The 15,470-nt window shown below is 47.9% G+C and overlaps 1 protein-coding gene across 1 annotated transcript; it reads right to left on the minus strand.

The window, feature by feature from the left end:
• Positions 1–1,748: 1,748 nt before the first annotated feature.
• On the minus strand, positions 1,749–13,548 carry TBC1D25 (TBC1 domain family member 25). Its single transcript, XM_057719110.1, has 6 exons — positions 13,214–13,548; positions 11,519–11,628; positions 10,448–10,602; positions 3,926–4,053; positions 3,597–3,785; positions 1,749–3,324 (listed from the first exon to the last, which is right to left on the minus strand). The coding sequence occupies exons 1-6, from the start codon at positions 13,328–13,330 to the stop codon at positions 1,963–1,965; spliced, it is 2,061 nt and encodes a 686-aa protein (XP_057575093.1). The 5' UTR covers positions 13,331–13,548; the 3' UTR covers positions 1,749–1,962.
• Positions 13,549–15,470: the final 1,922 nt, after the last annotated feature.

Consider the following 15,470-nt stretch of genomic DNA (forward strand, 5'->3'; position numbering starts at 1 on the left):
GGTCATCTCCCAGATGTTACCACCTAGCGCTGGTATCTGGAGGGGGGCAGTAGGGGAGTAATTGCTCCTCTGGCTGCTCATTTCCTCCCCTCAGCAGGGTTCTTGATACTCTGATACTAGCCCCCCCCCCAGACACCTGTACCAGTGGTTTGGATGATTTCTGCAGTGAGGGGGCAGAAGGCAATATGGGGGAGCGGTAACAGCCAGAACTTAAATCTCTGACCTATCCTGTGTTTGCTGCCTCCAGCTATCCACCACTCAAAACACAGGCCAGTTAAAGATAGCCTTCCATCTCCCCACAGGTCTTCATAGCGGTGCTGCAGTTTCTGGAACTCATGTTTCCCTCTGTAGTTTCTCCAGAGTAGTTTTGGGGCAAGGAAATCAGTGGTTTGTGCTGTCTGCCATCCTGGCAGGAACCAGAAGTCCCAAGTAACTTCAGAAACTAATAGAGATTTCTGTCCTTCAGGGTATCTGAGCCTCCTGTTTACAGAAAGGACTCCTCTGACCTTCAGAGGTCCCAAGTTGCCATACACATAATTGACTTGTCTGACCTCTCAAATATCTACGCTCATTAATCGCAGAATGCACCCAGAGGGTGTCAGCTGGTTACAGACAAAGGGGACATTTCAGGTCCTCAGAGGGCCAGATTCCCCCAGATCTTGGATGGCCCCTGGGGCCAGGGTGTCTGAGCCCCTTATCCACACTTGTTAGACCCCCAGTCTTGGTGACAGAATGGTTTTGTCCTGCCTCACCTGAGCAGTGGTCAGATTCCCCTCCAATACTGGGGGGTGATGGGAGCCTTTTAAGAGTTATCTCCAGCTTTATATGGCATTGTTGGGAGAGACAGATGAGAGGATGGCTGCCCGGATGCCCCTCACCTGTAAGCATTGCCTCGTGCAGCAACTTTTGGCCAGAACCTGGCACAGTGAGGCCACAACTTGAAGGACCCCAGTTACTTCAGCCATCATCTTCCATGTCCTCTGTGGAGGGACAACACCCAGCCCATGAGAGAATCTGCCTTCTGAGAAGGTAAGTGGGAGAAGGGACCTTTTTTGGATCATCCTCCTCCACGTAGGCAGGCCCGAGCTTTATCAGGGCTTGACTTGTTTGTCCACAGTAGTGGGATGGAGCAGGCAAATAAATGGTTTCTGTTGCTGAAATGGTTAAGACAGGTATCCATGAACTGGAAACCCAGTTCAGTGCCGGGAGCCCTAGGCGTGGCAAGGCCGCAGTCCCTTAAGCTGTCCCCAAAGCAAGTGACAAGAATAGGAACCTTAGATCCCTGCCCCGGACCACTAGCATTAGTGCATAAGACTCACAGGGAAGGGTCTGCCTAGAAATGGTGATGTGTGGAATGCTAGAGGTAGTTGGCCCAAGGTTTCTAAGTAGCCCATACTTCCCAATCTTTGTAATGAATCTCGCCCTTTCTGAGTCAGGAACTCTCTCTCCCATCCCTCGTTCAGGGGCCTGTCCTAAAAACATACATTCACAGCCATCAACCAGACCCTTACAGGCAGAGAGATGTACCACAAAACAGTCTCAGGCCTCCTCAAGCAGGCCATGACCTGGGCTCAACTTCTACAACTGATTCCTCGGCATCCATTCTCCTGCCACTGGGGAAGCAGGAGTTGCTCTGCACTTGAAATGGGAAGTATTTCAGCTCCAGCAGGTAAAGAGGCCCTGGGGACTCCATCTATAACAAAAACCAGGGAGAAGGCAGAGAAATAAACAGACGACAGTGACCTTCATGTGTGCAAAGTACAGTTGTTAAAACAACAAAAACAGAAAAAGAGGCCATGGCCTCCATGGGGCAGTGTCCCATACTCTCAGACCTGGGGAGAGAGGGCACTATGCTCCCACAGGTCTAGGGCTGGCAGGCAGGGAGCTGGGGTCTCATGTGTAGGCCCTCTTGGCAAAGAACGGAGGTCTGGTGGGGCTGACGGTGGGCTGGAGGGAGCCTGATCAAGATGGGGCTGTGGCCTCGGCCCCCTCCTCTGAGTCCCACACCTCTGACTGCAGATAATCAGCGAAGAGAGCCTTGGCCCGGCGTAGGACGCGCCCCAGGTGGTGTTTTCGCACAAGGCGGTCAAAGTGCATGGCCAGCTCATTGTAATCCAGCCCGTTGCGCATGATGTGGTCACGGTGCTCCAGCAGGATGGCGAGGCACAGGAAGAGCATGAATGGGTTCCCTCGGCCAAACTCCTGGGGCGGGGGCAGGCCCAATGGGGGTGGGGGTGACAGGGACTTCCCAGGGTCCTGTGGGGAGCCCACCTCTGGCATCAAGGGGGATCCTGCAGCCACATCACCAGCGGGAGAGGCATCCTGGGTGGATGGCGGAGATGAGGAGGATGGGGAATCAGGGTGTGAAGATGGGGAAAGCAGTGGGTCTGAGGAGTTCAGCAAAGGCTCAGAGAGAGACTTGGAGCTGATGAGGGCAGCTGGGTGGGGCAGCTGGACCAGGGGGTCCCTCCTGTGGCCCGTGTTATCCCTGAGTTGCTGGAGGTCATCCAGACTGGCTTGTCTCAGGAGACGCCCCCCGCCACCAGGCCCCTGGCTGGTGGTGGCCAAGTGGTCAACAGCATCTTCGAAGGCACCAGCTCCTCCCCCGGCAGGCCTCAGCATGTGCCTCTGCCGCACGGGCCGTCCCCTGTGGCCCCCGAAGCCGGTGTCTGCCACCAGGCTGGGGGGGCCCACCAGCTCTACCTCGTGGTCGGGAGGGTCGGGGGGCAGCGAGCTCCAGGTGACCTCCAGCATGCGGAGAGCATCATCAAAGGCGAACTCGCGCTTGAGCTCGAGCAGCAGCCAGCGGTAACAGAAGAAGAGGTCGTCAGCGCCGGCTTCCTGCAAGTACTGGTAGAAGTCAGGGTCGGCATGTCGCAGCAGCAACTTGAGGTGAGCGAACTTGGTGGCCATGGCGCGGCCGTCAGGGTGGAAGTTTGCGGCCAGGCGCTTCATGATACCACAAAAGCAGACGAAGGCATGGCCCTCATGGTCCATGACGGCAAGGATGGGCGAGGCCAGGTCGCTCATGCCCTGGCAGTAGGACACCTGCGGGTGGGTAACGGCGTAGGTGGTGAGCAGGTCGTGCAGGGCCCGCAAGTGCGGGCCGTCCTCAGGCCCCGCGTAGTAGGGGTGGGCCCGGTCGGTACGCAGCACGTCCTTGAGGACCGTGCTGCGGATGAACTCCAGGTCCTCGGGGCTCGCTCGCTGGGCCCACTCGCTCTTGAGCTGCTCATACTCACGGCTCTTGCGTTTCATGTAGTCCATCCGCTCGCGGCCTGTCAGCCCGTCTGGGTACACATTCAGCAGGTACCGCCACACCACCTGGCCAGGGATGAAAGGGATGAGGCTGAGGGTCTACAGATGAGCCGCCGCACACTTGTGTGGATCCGTCACCACCCAGCCACCCTGCGCCTCTGCCCGCCTCTGGAAAAGGCTGCCTTTCCACCTCTGACTCGTAGCCCCTCCTGAAGGCGAGCCTGCTGCACTGGAATACTTCCACGCCATCTCCCGAGACTGTGGCCCACTGCGTGTGTCTCTTGAGCTCTTCATGACTGCGGGAGTGATGGATCCAATGAGAGACCAAGAAGGCTCACCTTTCGCAGGGAGGGCTCAACACCACCATGATAGATCCGCAGGCGCAACTCCTCGGGGCGGGAGAGCTGGCCCTCGTGGTTCAGGTATGTGTGAAACTCCGCATCGCTCAGGGGCGGCTTGAAGGGCTTGATGTCTTCCCCATATGACCAGCTCAGCACCTGTTGGACCTTGGACAAGGTGCGGCCCACCTATGAAGGAAGGAGGGAGGGAGGCCACCTTTCAGCTGGGCAGGCTAGGGGCAGGTGCCAACTGGCATGCTTAGAATCAGGGGTGCCAGGGAGGCCCTGCCCTCCAATCACAGCTGGGCCCCGGGGCTCCCCGAAAGCACCTGAGAGAGGATGGACTGTGTGAAGGGCAGGGCAGCTGTCGTCAGCGATGACCGTTTCTCAGCCAGCAGCACATCAGAGCCAATGACATCCTTAGGGCTGATTATGTCCCAGTCCTCCAGCAGCGGGCCTGGGCACACAGAATGATGCCATATGAGAATGGGGATGAGAACCCCAGACCTCAGGGCCGGGTTCCTCTCCCTCCGAAGCCAGCCCACCCACAGGGCAATGCCACTCCACTCTCCCTTCCCATGTCATCCCAATCACATGAAAAATAAAACCATGAATAATCCGCTTGTGGAAACTGTCTCACATAATGGCTAGGCAGACTCTAACAGTAATATTTTAGCGATAGAAAGTAATATTTATCAAGCACTTACTATGTGCCAGGCACTGTGACAGGGCTTAACGTCAATATAAACAATAAGAACACTAGACAACACTTCCGTACGGCTAAGTGCCAGGAGGCGTTGTGAGCCCTTTGCAAATATTAACTCATTTAATATTCACATCCATCCTCTAAGTTAGGCACAATTATTATCACCTCTCTATGTGGAAACACGCACAGTCAGGACTAGAAGTTGCCCAAGGCCCCACAGCGAGTGGGTGAAAGAACCTAAATTTGAAGGCCAGGCCCAAAGCTCAAGAGCCCAAATTCTTTTTTTTTTTTTTTCCCAGTGTTTTTGCTCCTTGTCTAATGCTTTTTTTTTTTTAATTTATTTATTATTTTCTGGGGGGTACACCAAGTTCAATCATCTGTTTTTATACACAACCAAATTCTTAATCTTATATTCCTGCTAGTCCTCCTTCCACAACTGGCATAGACTACCATTATCATTCTCATTTTACAGACCATGACAAAAAAGGTTGCAACAATTAGTAAGTGGCCAAGGAAACAGTACGGCTGGATGTGAATCGCATTTACCTTACTCCAGGGCCCAGATAAATTTTAGCAGAAGTATTTGTGGAACAGGTATGCCATGCATGTTAGACAGAAGAAACAATGCTATGCTTGATTTTACCTAATTCTGGCCCTTGGAATATCAGCAGAAGTCTGTCCCATTTCTCTCTTCTTTACTCCCCCTTGCAGCCTCTCTTCCCACCTCAAATGTCATGTGGCTGAAGCAGCAGTGGCCACCTAAGTTCAAGAGACTTAAGAGATGCTGGCCCTGGCGCCACAGAGCTGCTGAGCTGACAACAGCAAAGACCAGTGGCTTTTCTCTATTATATAAAACAAATCAACTGGGATTTGTTCAAGCCATTGTCATTTGCAGGCAGATGCTGTTCCTAAGCAAAATTTCCATGAAGTCCACTGTACTTTCTCCCACAGAGCTGAGGGGGAAGCAAACCCTGAGCCACAAGTGGATGTCACTGCCTCTCCTTAGATGTCCCACAGGGCACTGCAAACCTACGGGGTCCGAAAGGGGAGCCCGGGATCCACTCTAGACATAACCTCCTCCTCTGCTCCTTATGTGAGTGAACAGCATCTCTGTTCAGTTGCTTAAGCCCAAATCCCGACAGACATCCTTGCCGCCTCCTACTCTCTCAACTCCCAGGGCCAAACCGTTGTCAAGCCCCGTGACTTCTGCATGCAGAACACACTTTAGTTCCACCTCTTCTCTCGGCTCACACCATGCCTCTCACCTGAAACTGCCACCCAATCAGTTCCTGCTTCCCCTTTGCCCCTCTCCACCCTCTCCCAACAGCTGTCAGAGTGGTCTTTCTAAAACATGAAAACACTTAAAATGAAGAGGGTTGCACTACTCAACAGGTAAGATGAAGAAGGTCCCACCAATGGTCTGAAAGACCAAAGAGAGGAACCCCTTTCAAGGCACAGAGCTAAAGCTTGATGATTTAGGAGAAAAGCCGAGAGACTTGGAGGACAAGTCCAGGAGACCTGAGATGCAAACACTAGGAAATGGAGGAGGAGAAAAGGGGTCAGGTGGAGACAGAATTACCCAGATATGAAGGAAAGTGTCATTCGTCCCTGAGACGAAGAAGTGGCTTGGCAGGTCTCAGGATGAATCAACAAATAGCACAGACCATGGGCCTCCCTCAACTCTACTCACCTGCTGGTGAAATGCCCACATTCTAAGAATGAAGACAAACTCTTGCCAACTTCCAAAGACCAAGAACAGGCTGCTTACAAGTGAAAGAAGGTCAGGTTGCCGACGGCCTTCTGTTCCACAACTCTGGAAGCAAGACAGTGGCTTGCAGCGCCCACGGAGCATTGACAAGAGAAGCCTGAGATCCAAGGGCCCCACATCCAGCCAAGCCAGTATGTGTCCACCACGACTGAAGAAAGAAGTTTCTGATCGTTAGCATACATCTAACCCGTGCACCTTATCGGAGGAGAACAAAGAAGTTCTCTAAGAAATGACTACTGAATGATCACAAGAGCTCAGGGTGGGTGGGAAAAGGCAAAAGGGAGGGTAAATGTTGACAGGCCACAAGTTTTTAATATATACAGTTAAACATAAAAAGACAAAGAGACTGTGATTGGGAGTTTGTAATATTGTTACATTTGGATTCCTGAAACATAAGCAACTGACTCTAAAGAATAGATAATGATAGCTTGGAATTGAAAAAGAAAAAAAAAATTACTCTCTAAGCAAAGCCCAGAAGTTAAGGGTTAGGGACCAGAAGAAGAATGAGAAGTGTTCCAAAGCTTCCATTTCAAGGGCTAGGGAGGGCAGGGGAGACTGGCAGGGAAAAGTGGTCAAAAGATTTCTCTGTCAATTGTGTAAAAAAGCATAAATCCAGCTATGGAGTTTTTGTGAGAGACATACTAAAACTAGGTGACAAAGAAAGGTTAAGAATTGAAGAAACTTGAAGGAATACCTGGCAAACACAAACAAACAGAAAGCAAGAACATCCATGTGAATGTCAGAAAAAGCACTGCTCAAGACCAAAAACATGACCGGAAAAGAGAGACATTCTCTATTGATTTTTAAAAGAAAGAAAGAACCTATTAATAAAATGGGCAAAGGATTTCTACAAGCACCAACTCATCTAGTGGCAAAACCGGATCTGAACTGACATGAGACTATATCTAGTGTTTATGTAACTCACTAAGTGTGAATATGCACACGCTTCCTTGAAGAAACATCCAAGTTTCGTTATGGGGTTCTGCCCCAGGGCCTGCCTGCAGTATTACACAATATGTGCTATCTATACCACACCTCCTCATCATAAAATTGTCAAACCTCCCAAATTATATATTCTGCGCAATGCCAATCAAAAATGTAATGGGTTTTTTCCTGGAACTGGATACAATTATTTTAAGGTTTATATGGAAGAATTCACATTTAAGAATAGTTAAAAAAAAGAGCCAAAAAAAAAAAAAAAAAAAAAGGATAGTGGGAGGAAGGCAATGCTTGCCTTATTAAAATTTATCACAAAACCACTGTGATAAAAATATGGTGTTAGCATAGCATGAGGCAAATAGAGCCAATTGGTGGAATTCAATATAGAAAGCCCAGAAATAAATCCAAGTACATATGGGAACTCAGCACATGACAAAAGTGGCATTTCAAATCAGTGTAGAAAAGGTGGTTATTTAATAAATGATGCTGGCATACCTATTTGTCTGGAATTTTTTTTAAAAGATGTCAACATCACAATGTTGACAGAGATTTATATGTAAAAAAAGAAAATAATAAGCTTATTAGAAGAAAATATAGGAAATATTTGTATAAGCTTGTGGATGGGGAGGATGTTCCAAAGTAAGAGGAGAAATTCAGAAGTCATCAAGAAAAAGATATATGTATAAGACTACATACAAATTTTAGTTTTTGATAAGACCAAAAAAGCACCATAAACATAGCCATAAAACAAACAGATAAGCTTGGAAAAACATCTGCAATATATATGACAGAAAGAGGATTCATATCACAAATGCATAGATTGGTTGACAGTCTAGGCTTGGTAATCTTCCAACTGTTGAGGTGACAGAAACTGACTTCTTCCCAGAAAGAGGGACTGGGCCACCTAAGTGGTCACAACATGCCTGCTGATTTCAGTCATGAATGTGAGCCCAAGAATTCCATTAATAATATTTATAACAGCTCCACCGATTGGACACTTACCTATTAATGTATAGTATGATACCATTTATGTTAAACACATAGTTTGTGTATATATACAAATATGAATATACTTATGTATCACTATACGTGGATTAATTTGTGTGTGTATGTGTGTGTGAATAAATAAAGGACCTGTAATATTACACATCAAACCGATCAAAGTAGTTCCTGCAGGCCAAAAGGGTAGGGAATCAGGATTAGGCACAGTGGTTCCAGGAGACTTCAGCATTATTTATAATAAGGAGAATGTATTTATTGGATAATTAAAAATTAGTTTCATTAGGGGATTCCCTGGCAGTCTGGTGGTTAGGACTCTGCACTTTCACTGTGGAGGGCCTGGGTTTAATCCCTGGTCAAGGAACTAAGATCCCACAAGCTGCACAGCGTGGCCAAAAAAAAAAAATTAGTTTCATTAAAAAATGCAACTCTGGGGAATTCCCTGGCGGTCTAATGGTTAGGACTTGGCGCTTTCACTGCCGTGGGCCTGGGCTCAATCCCTGGTCAGGGAACTAAGGTCCTGCAAGCTGCGTGGCACAGCCAAAAAAAAAAAAAAAAAAAAGGCAATTCCAATCAAATTCCCAATACGCTAATTCTATTAAATGAAAAGAACAGCAAGTGCACAAGAATATTCAAGAAAAATTTTTTAAAGGAAAACATTAAAACATATAAAGCTATGTGATTAAAACAACATGGAACAGGCTTAGGATTTAACAAAGAAATCAATGTAAGGGGATCAGAAATTCAGAAACAAATTCATATATTTGCAGGAGTTTGGGAAATAAGACAACGGTAGGAATAGAACCAACTCATCGGTAACTGGAAAGCTGATTCTCTTTAAAAAGGTAACTTTTAAATGTCCTTTTGCTAAACTGATGGGTGTCTGTTTCTCTGTGACGTTTGCTTTCCTTTCAGTTCTTGTGCAGTTGGGCTTTTCTTCACATGTTTATTAGCAGAGCAGATTTTCTTTCTTTACTGAAATAGTGCTACTGTGTCTATTTTACAGGCGAGGAAATGGAGGCTTGGGGAATTAGCTAAGTGACTGACAGACCATAGCACACAGGGCTGCTCAGTGCAGAGGTTCCTGTGTCTCTGGCTACCTGTCTTTTTCCATTTGTCTCTCTGCCTGTCTCTGTCATTATCTTTCTCTCTGACTCTTGTTTCTCTCTCTCTCTCTCTGCCTGTCTCTCTTTTTCTCTAGTCTCTTTTTCTTAACAAGCCCCACATTTTGTAGCGTTAAATGGTTAAGAGCAAGGACTCTGAAGACAGTTCAGCCACCACCTGGGTTCAAATCCCGCTCCTCCACTTACTGTCTGTGTGACACGGGCAAGTCCTGTCCCCTCCCTGAGCCTCAGTTTCCTCATCTATAACTTGGGGATAATGATCGTCCTAACCCTGTAGGATTGTTTTGACAATCCGATGAATACATATTATGTGTGCAAAATGGCCCCAAGTGTTCGACACACGTTAGCTATTTATATGTTACCGTGACATCAATAAAATGCCTCAGTCATCCCAAATAGGCACTGTGAATTCCCCGAGGCTGGGAGCCGTGTCTCCACAACACAACTTTTTATTTTAAAAAATTTCAAATCTACAACAAAGTTAAAAAGATGAATACATTGACCATCCATATGTCTTTCATCTAGCTCCCCTAACTGTTCACATTTCTGCCATATTTGCTTTACCTCGCTCTCTCCATATATATATATATATATATATTTATGTTTTTGCTCAATTATTTGCAAATATCATGATGCTTTACCCCTTAATATTTCACTGTGTTTTTCATAAGAACAAGGACATTTTCCTTCAATAACCATGATACTGTTACCATACCCAGGAAATTAACACTGACACACTATTATTATCTAATGTATGCTCCATAGTCAAATTTTGGGGACTGTGTCTTAATTTATCTGTGGGCTCCCAGGGACCAGTACAGGCAAGACTAGGGGAACAAATATGAGAAGACCGGAAGTGGCTGAGAGATCAAAGGAACAAACAAATGAATATGAGTGAATGAATAAATACAGTTACCATGACTATAATCAGCACTGTTATATTTACAGTATTGTTATAACTGAAACATATACTACTATAGCTCTATTGTTATACTGCATTATATAATTATATATTACTAGATGCTATGCTACAATAAATATAATTATTGTTATTAAAGCTATTACTTTTTGAGCATGTACTATGCAGCCATGCACCTTTACAGGCATTTTACATGAATTTCCCTGTTGAATCCTCACGAGGGCCCTAAGATACCATTATCTCTACTTTACAGAGAAAGAAATTGAGGGCCAGTGGCCAAGCCAGGATTTGGACCTAGGATTTCTTGCTCCCTAGCCCACTGTGAGGGAGTGTATTGTGAGGAGTGGAGTCATCCTTTGGGGAAAGGGGTGCATCCCTGGGGCACCGGGTACTCACTATCCTCAGTGGGCCGAATATCTACACGCAACTGCAGGTAAGGTTTGGAGGCGGTGGCAAAGGCCGTGCTGAGGTCCCAGTCAGACAGGAGTGAGAGGTAAGCTTCCTGCCCCAGCCGATCCCGGCCCAGGTAGCTGATACCAAAGTTCTTCTTCCTGGACAGAGGAGACATGGCAGCTTTCAGTGCCCCAGTGCCCTGGAGGCCTCAGGGACAGTTTCCAAAAGAAACCAGGGAAGATAGATGGTTTTGAAAACAACTTCCTACTATGTGCTGGGTACTGTGCCAAGGATCTCAGGCAGCCTGAGGTCAGATCGTTTATTTCTACTTTGTTTCACAAACACAGAAGCAGATACACACCTGCTTGTATCTGGAGAGCACACTGGAAACCGGTAATATGCTCCCCTCTAGGGAGGGTAACAGAGTAGTTGAGGGATAGAAGTGGGAAGAAAGCAGCCTTGTGCATAAAAAAAAAGCAATCCGTATGTTTGTTATTCTTCACAACAAAAAAGTGTTTATGTAAAAGAAGTCAAATAACAACTAAGAATTTGTTCTTCAGATACACCTGTGCAACTATGCAAAGAAGTATGTTGTGTGACAACTCTTGTAACCATGGAAACATCCTAAATACCCATCACTTTTGTTACCACGTGCCTTCCTCCAAAATAACAATGACAACAAAATAACCATCACACCAGCCTCCAAGAGACACTACTTTCCAATGTTTTCTAGTAACCAGTGTTTTTGAGGGTGTGAGGGAAACAGGAATTTTAGGTGCTGCTGGTGAGACTGTAAATTGGTAATACATACCTAGATAACATTTTGGAAACATCTGTTGAAATTTTAAAAAGTATACACCCTTTAACTCAGCAATATTACTCCTATGACTAGATTTCCCCAAATATTCCAAGATACGTATGTGGCTGTTTGTTCACTGTGGGATTATTCTAATAATAATAATAATAATAATAAACACCCCCCCCCACCTTTACCAAACAACAACAACAAAAATGCCGAACAACCACTGTTGAGGTGGGTGGCCCAACAGTTTTCCCCAGAATCCCATTACTCACCCATTCAAGTCAAAGGCTCGGATGAGGATGTGCTGTAACACATCGAGCGAGGTGATCTGGGGGTCCACAGCAAAAGAGCGAAACTCAGGTGGCAAGAAGCTCTCACATTTCTGGGGAGAGAAGACACAGGGTAGGTCATCAGGGGTCACATCACCACGCTGACATGGAGTGAGTGGCAGGGGCCAGGTCAAGGTGGGAGTTCTGGGCCATGGGGAGAACTGTGATTTTTGCTCCGAGTAAAGGGCAGGCTTGGGAGGGTTCTGAGCAGAGAAGGGATGTGGTCTGACTCAGGATTTAACAGGATCCTTCTGGCTACTCTATGAGCAGTCTGTGAGGGACAAAGGAGAAAGCAGCACCCCACTGAGGAGGAGGCTACTGCAATTGTCCAGGCACTCAATCCTTCTACATCCCCTCAATGACGGTTGCCAAGATCCCCATGTCCAGTCTGGCCCTTATTAAACTAGTCCTCCACGCTGCAACCAATCTAGCACATCTATCTACAACACTCCCTTGCTTAAATCTCTTCAAAGGGAACCCCAGGACCCCCAACAGGTGGGCCTATAGGACCCCAGCCAGACTCTCTCCAGTCAGCTTTTTTGAACTTTACACTCTGGTACTACCAAACTCCTGGAAGTTACTCTAAATAAGTTCTGGCTCCAAGCCTCTGCTTATGCAGATCCCCCAGTCTGGTACATCCTTCCAACTTTCTTCAACTGGCAAACTCACAGCTCAGGCATCTTCTCTTTTCTGAACTCCCAAGCCTCTACCTTTGAGCTTCCTCTATTACACTGAAGTGATGTGTTCACTTCTCACCAGAATCTACCCTCTTCTCATCACCACCAGTGCCACTACCCTAGTCTGAGCCACCATCACTGACTGCTGGAACTACTACAACAGCTTTCTTACTCAAGAGTACACACCAAAGGCCCTTCACAATCTGCCCCTCTCTTATCTCTCCGATTCACCTCCTAGGACTCTTCCCCTCACTCTCTGGGCTCCAGCAATATGGTAACCTAAGGGAACATGCTAAGCTCATCCCCACCTCCCAGCCTTTGCCCTTGCTGTTCCCTCTGTCTAAAACACTCTTCACCCCTGATATGCACATGCCTGACTCCTTTTTATTTGGGTCTCTGCTCCTTCAATACCTCTCTGGGGATTTCCCTGTACGACCTTGGCTAAAGTAACTCCCTAGTTTGGAACATTTGTCGTTATTTCCCCATGACATTCACCAGTGTCTGAAGCATCTCATTTATTTAGCTGTTTGTCTCCCCAACGAGTATGTCCGCTCATCCAGGGTGCGGACGTGCACAAAAATGCACTCCCAACACATATGTTAACTGATGTCAGTGCCTCCTTTTCAGATAGCAACAGCCTCCCTCATTTCTCAGGGCCCCACTCAACTGTTAAGGCCCCTCCTCCAGCCCTATAGTCCCTCCTCTCTACCCACAATCTCCACCCATCCATTCCAGAGGCCCCTACCCTTCCATTTGCAGTCCCCACGCCCCATGCCCTGCCCCCGCAATCCCAGGTCCAGCCTTCCCCACCCCCCACCCACGCCACCATCACTCTGCTCTCAAGCCTCGCCCCTCACGTAACACCCCAGTTCTCAGGTCCCGCCCTCCATCCTAGGACAGCCACCGCCTTCCCTTTCCCCGGGAGCCCCGGGTGGGCTGGACGACGGACCGCCAGCCTCACCTTGACTCGGACCCGCACCACCTCTCGCTCCTCCTCCTCAGCTGCCGCCTGGGCTCCCCCACCAGGCGGTGGCGCTCCGGAGCCGGCCAAGTCCGAGGACCCAGAGGCCGTCGCCATCCCGCCACCACCCGTCTCCGGGTGACAGCTGACCGTTGCCCCCTACCCTTGCGCGCACTCTAGAATGCGGGCGCCCGCGGCCCCACCTTGCGCCCGAGCGCAGGCGCAGAGGGCGCCACGCGACCCTACCCACCCCCCACCTGGCACAGGGTGGAGGTCGCCTCTGCGCGTGCGCACAGTGTGCTGGTGCCAGGAGCCCCGCCCCCCCCAAAGCCGGATTTTTTGCCTCACTTCAGCCAAGTGTGCAGGCGCCTACTGAGGGTCCGCCCCTCCCCCCTTCCTTGGTTTGGTTGTTCGGGCAGTCTGCTTCCGGATTCACCTAGGTGCGTGTTAAAGTGACGACCTATTCGGTGGAGAAAAGTGGGCGGGGAAAGGAAGCTGCTGCGCGACGACGTCAAGGCGCCACATCCCGCCCCAAGTTGCCTCGCCTGTTTAGAGATGATGTCATCTATTTCAAATGCCTCACTTCAAATGAATCCGCTGAAGGGAAGAATCCTTTTTTTCCAGAATCTTTGAAAAAATAGTTTACACGTTGTGAAAATTCATGGAGCTGTACATTTGTGATTTTTGCAGTTTCTGCCCACGTAATACTTTAATAAATAATTTACCCAAAAAAGCCTTTTGTATGCTCTCCGGAGGTCCTAGCTTTTTAAAGTTTGCCTTTGTTTTTATTGACTCCTTACAACACTTTGAGGACGGTCCTGTTATTAAACTGTGTGTCCGCCAAATATCAGCTGAATACTGGACAGAGCTTAGACTCCTTTGAGAAACTTTATGGACCACAAAATGCAAAAAGGCATTCTCCTCAGTTTATTGTACAACATCTATATGGTTTGGACAAAATACAGGCTGCCCTTACAAATGTAATTTCTCACAAAGGAGTCCTGTAAGGTACCTGGACTTCAGCTTTGTTGCAGTGTTGTGTGGATGCTACCCTTAACGTTACCTTTTTAGAGAAGTCTGCAATTCTAAAACACTTCTTGTGGCACTGCTGGATTTTCTGATGGAAACAAGGAGTTTGAAAGTCTGTTTCTCATTAAAATTACCATAGGGTGGAATGAGCACAACATTAGCCCAGAGCTTGGAGTTTTATCCTGAGGGCCCTGGAGCACAGGCTTTAGATGGGGCTATGATGTGATCAGATGTTCCTGTCTTGGTTGCGGAGAGAGCCCTCGAAGGACAGATACTGGAAGCAAGGAGATCAAAAAGGAGGTCCTTGCCATAGTGCTGGGGAGTACTTTCTCTCATTTGTTCATTCTTCCATTCGACGAAGTGTAGGCCAGATAGTCTAAATATATTAATTCATTTCATCTGCATAAAAACCCCATGAGATAGGTACCATTATCAGCATTTTACAGGTGAAAGCACTGAATGAAGGTCAGGGGGAAACACGCTCAAGACCAAAGGGATAGTAAGTGGCACAGAGAGCAGACAGTGCAATGGATGGAAGGCAGGGCTGTGCCTGGTATTTGAGGAAGAGCAGGGAGGCCAACATGCCTTAAGTAAGTGATGGATCTGAGGTGAGAAAGTAATGCACAGCTTTGGCCTTAACAGTGAAGCATTTCTCAAAAGCTACATTGTAGCCTCAAGTGGAACCAGGATTTAAACTGAAGTCCTGCTCTGCACAGGTCACCTGGAGCCAGTCTACGGGTATCTGCAGTTTTATTACCCATTCTTTGTCATCTCCTCAAAATTCCTCAAGTACCCATTTGCTTTAATGACTGAAGGTCTATGAGGTTAATGACAGAGACTGCGGGATGAGTGATGGGGGTCTGTAGGGTGAAGGGTATCTGTGGGTACGTGATAGGTGGTCTGTGGGATGAGTGACAGGATATGGGGTAAGTGATGGAAGATCTGCACAGTAATTGGGGAGCTATAGGGTGAGTGATGCAGTGTAAAAGGCAAGTGATGGATTCTGCAAGGTGAGTTATGGGGAGTTTATACGGTGAGTGATGGGGGATCTGTATGGTGAGTGAAAAGAGGCCTATGGGGTAAATGATAGGGGGTTTGTGGGGAGGGTGATAGGATCTGTGTGACACATGATAGAGAGTCTGTGAGGTGAGTCATGGAGTCGTACGTGATGGAAGGTCTGTTGGGGCGAGTGATGGGGTGTGTGGTGAGTGATGGTGGTCTGTGAGGT

This window comes from Hippopotamus amphibius, chromosome X (genome assembly GCF_030028045.1).
Source record: "Hippopotamus amphibius kiboko isolate mHipAmp2 chromosome X, mHipAmp2.hap2, whole genome shotgun sequence".
NCBI classification, from domain to species: domain Eukaryota; kingdom Metazoa; phylum Chordata; class Mammalia; order Artiodactyla; family Hippopotamidae; genus Hippopotamus; species Hippopotamus amphibius.

Coding starts and splice junctions, on each gene's coding strand:
- TBC1D25 (XM_057719110.1), bottom strand. CDS start 13,330: ATGGCGACGGCCTCTGGGTCCTCGGACTTGGCCGGCTCCGGAGCGCCA. Junction 11,629..13,213: donor TGGTGCGGGTCCGAGTCAAG/GTGAGGCTGGCG, acceptor TTCTCTCCCCAG/AAATGTGAGAGCTTCTTGCC. Junction 3,786..3,925: donor CACAGTCCATCCTCTCTCAG/GTGCTTTCGGGG, acceptor CTTCCTTCATAG/GTGGGCCGCACCTTGTCCAA.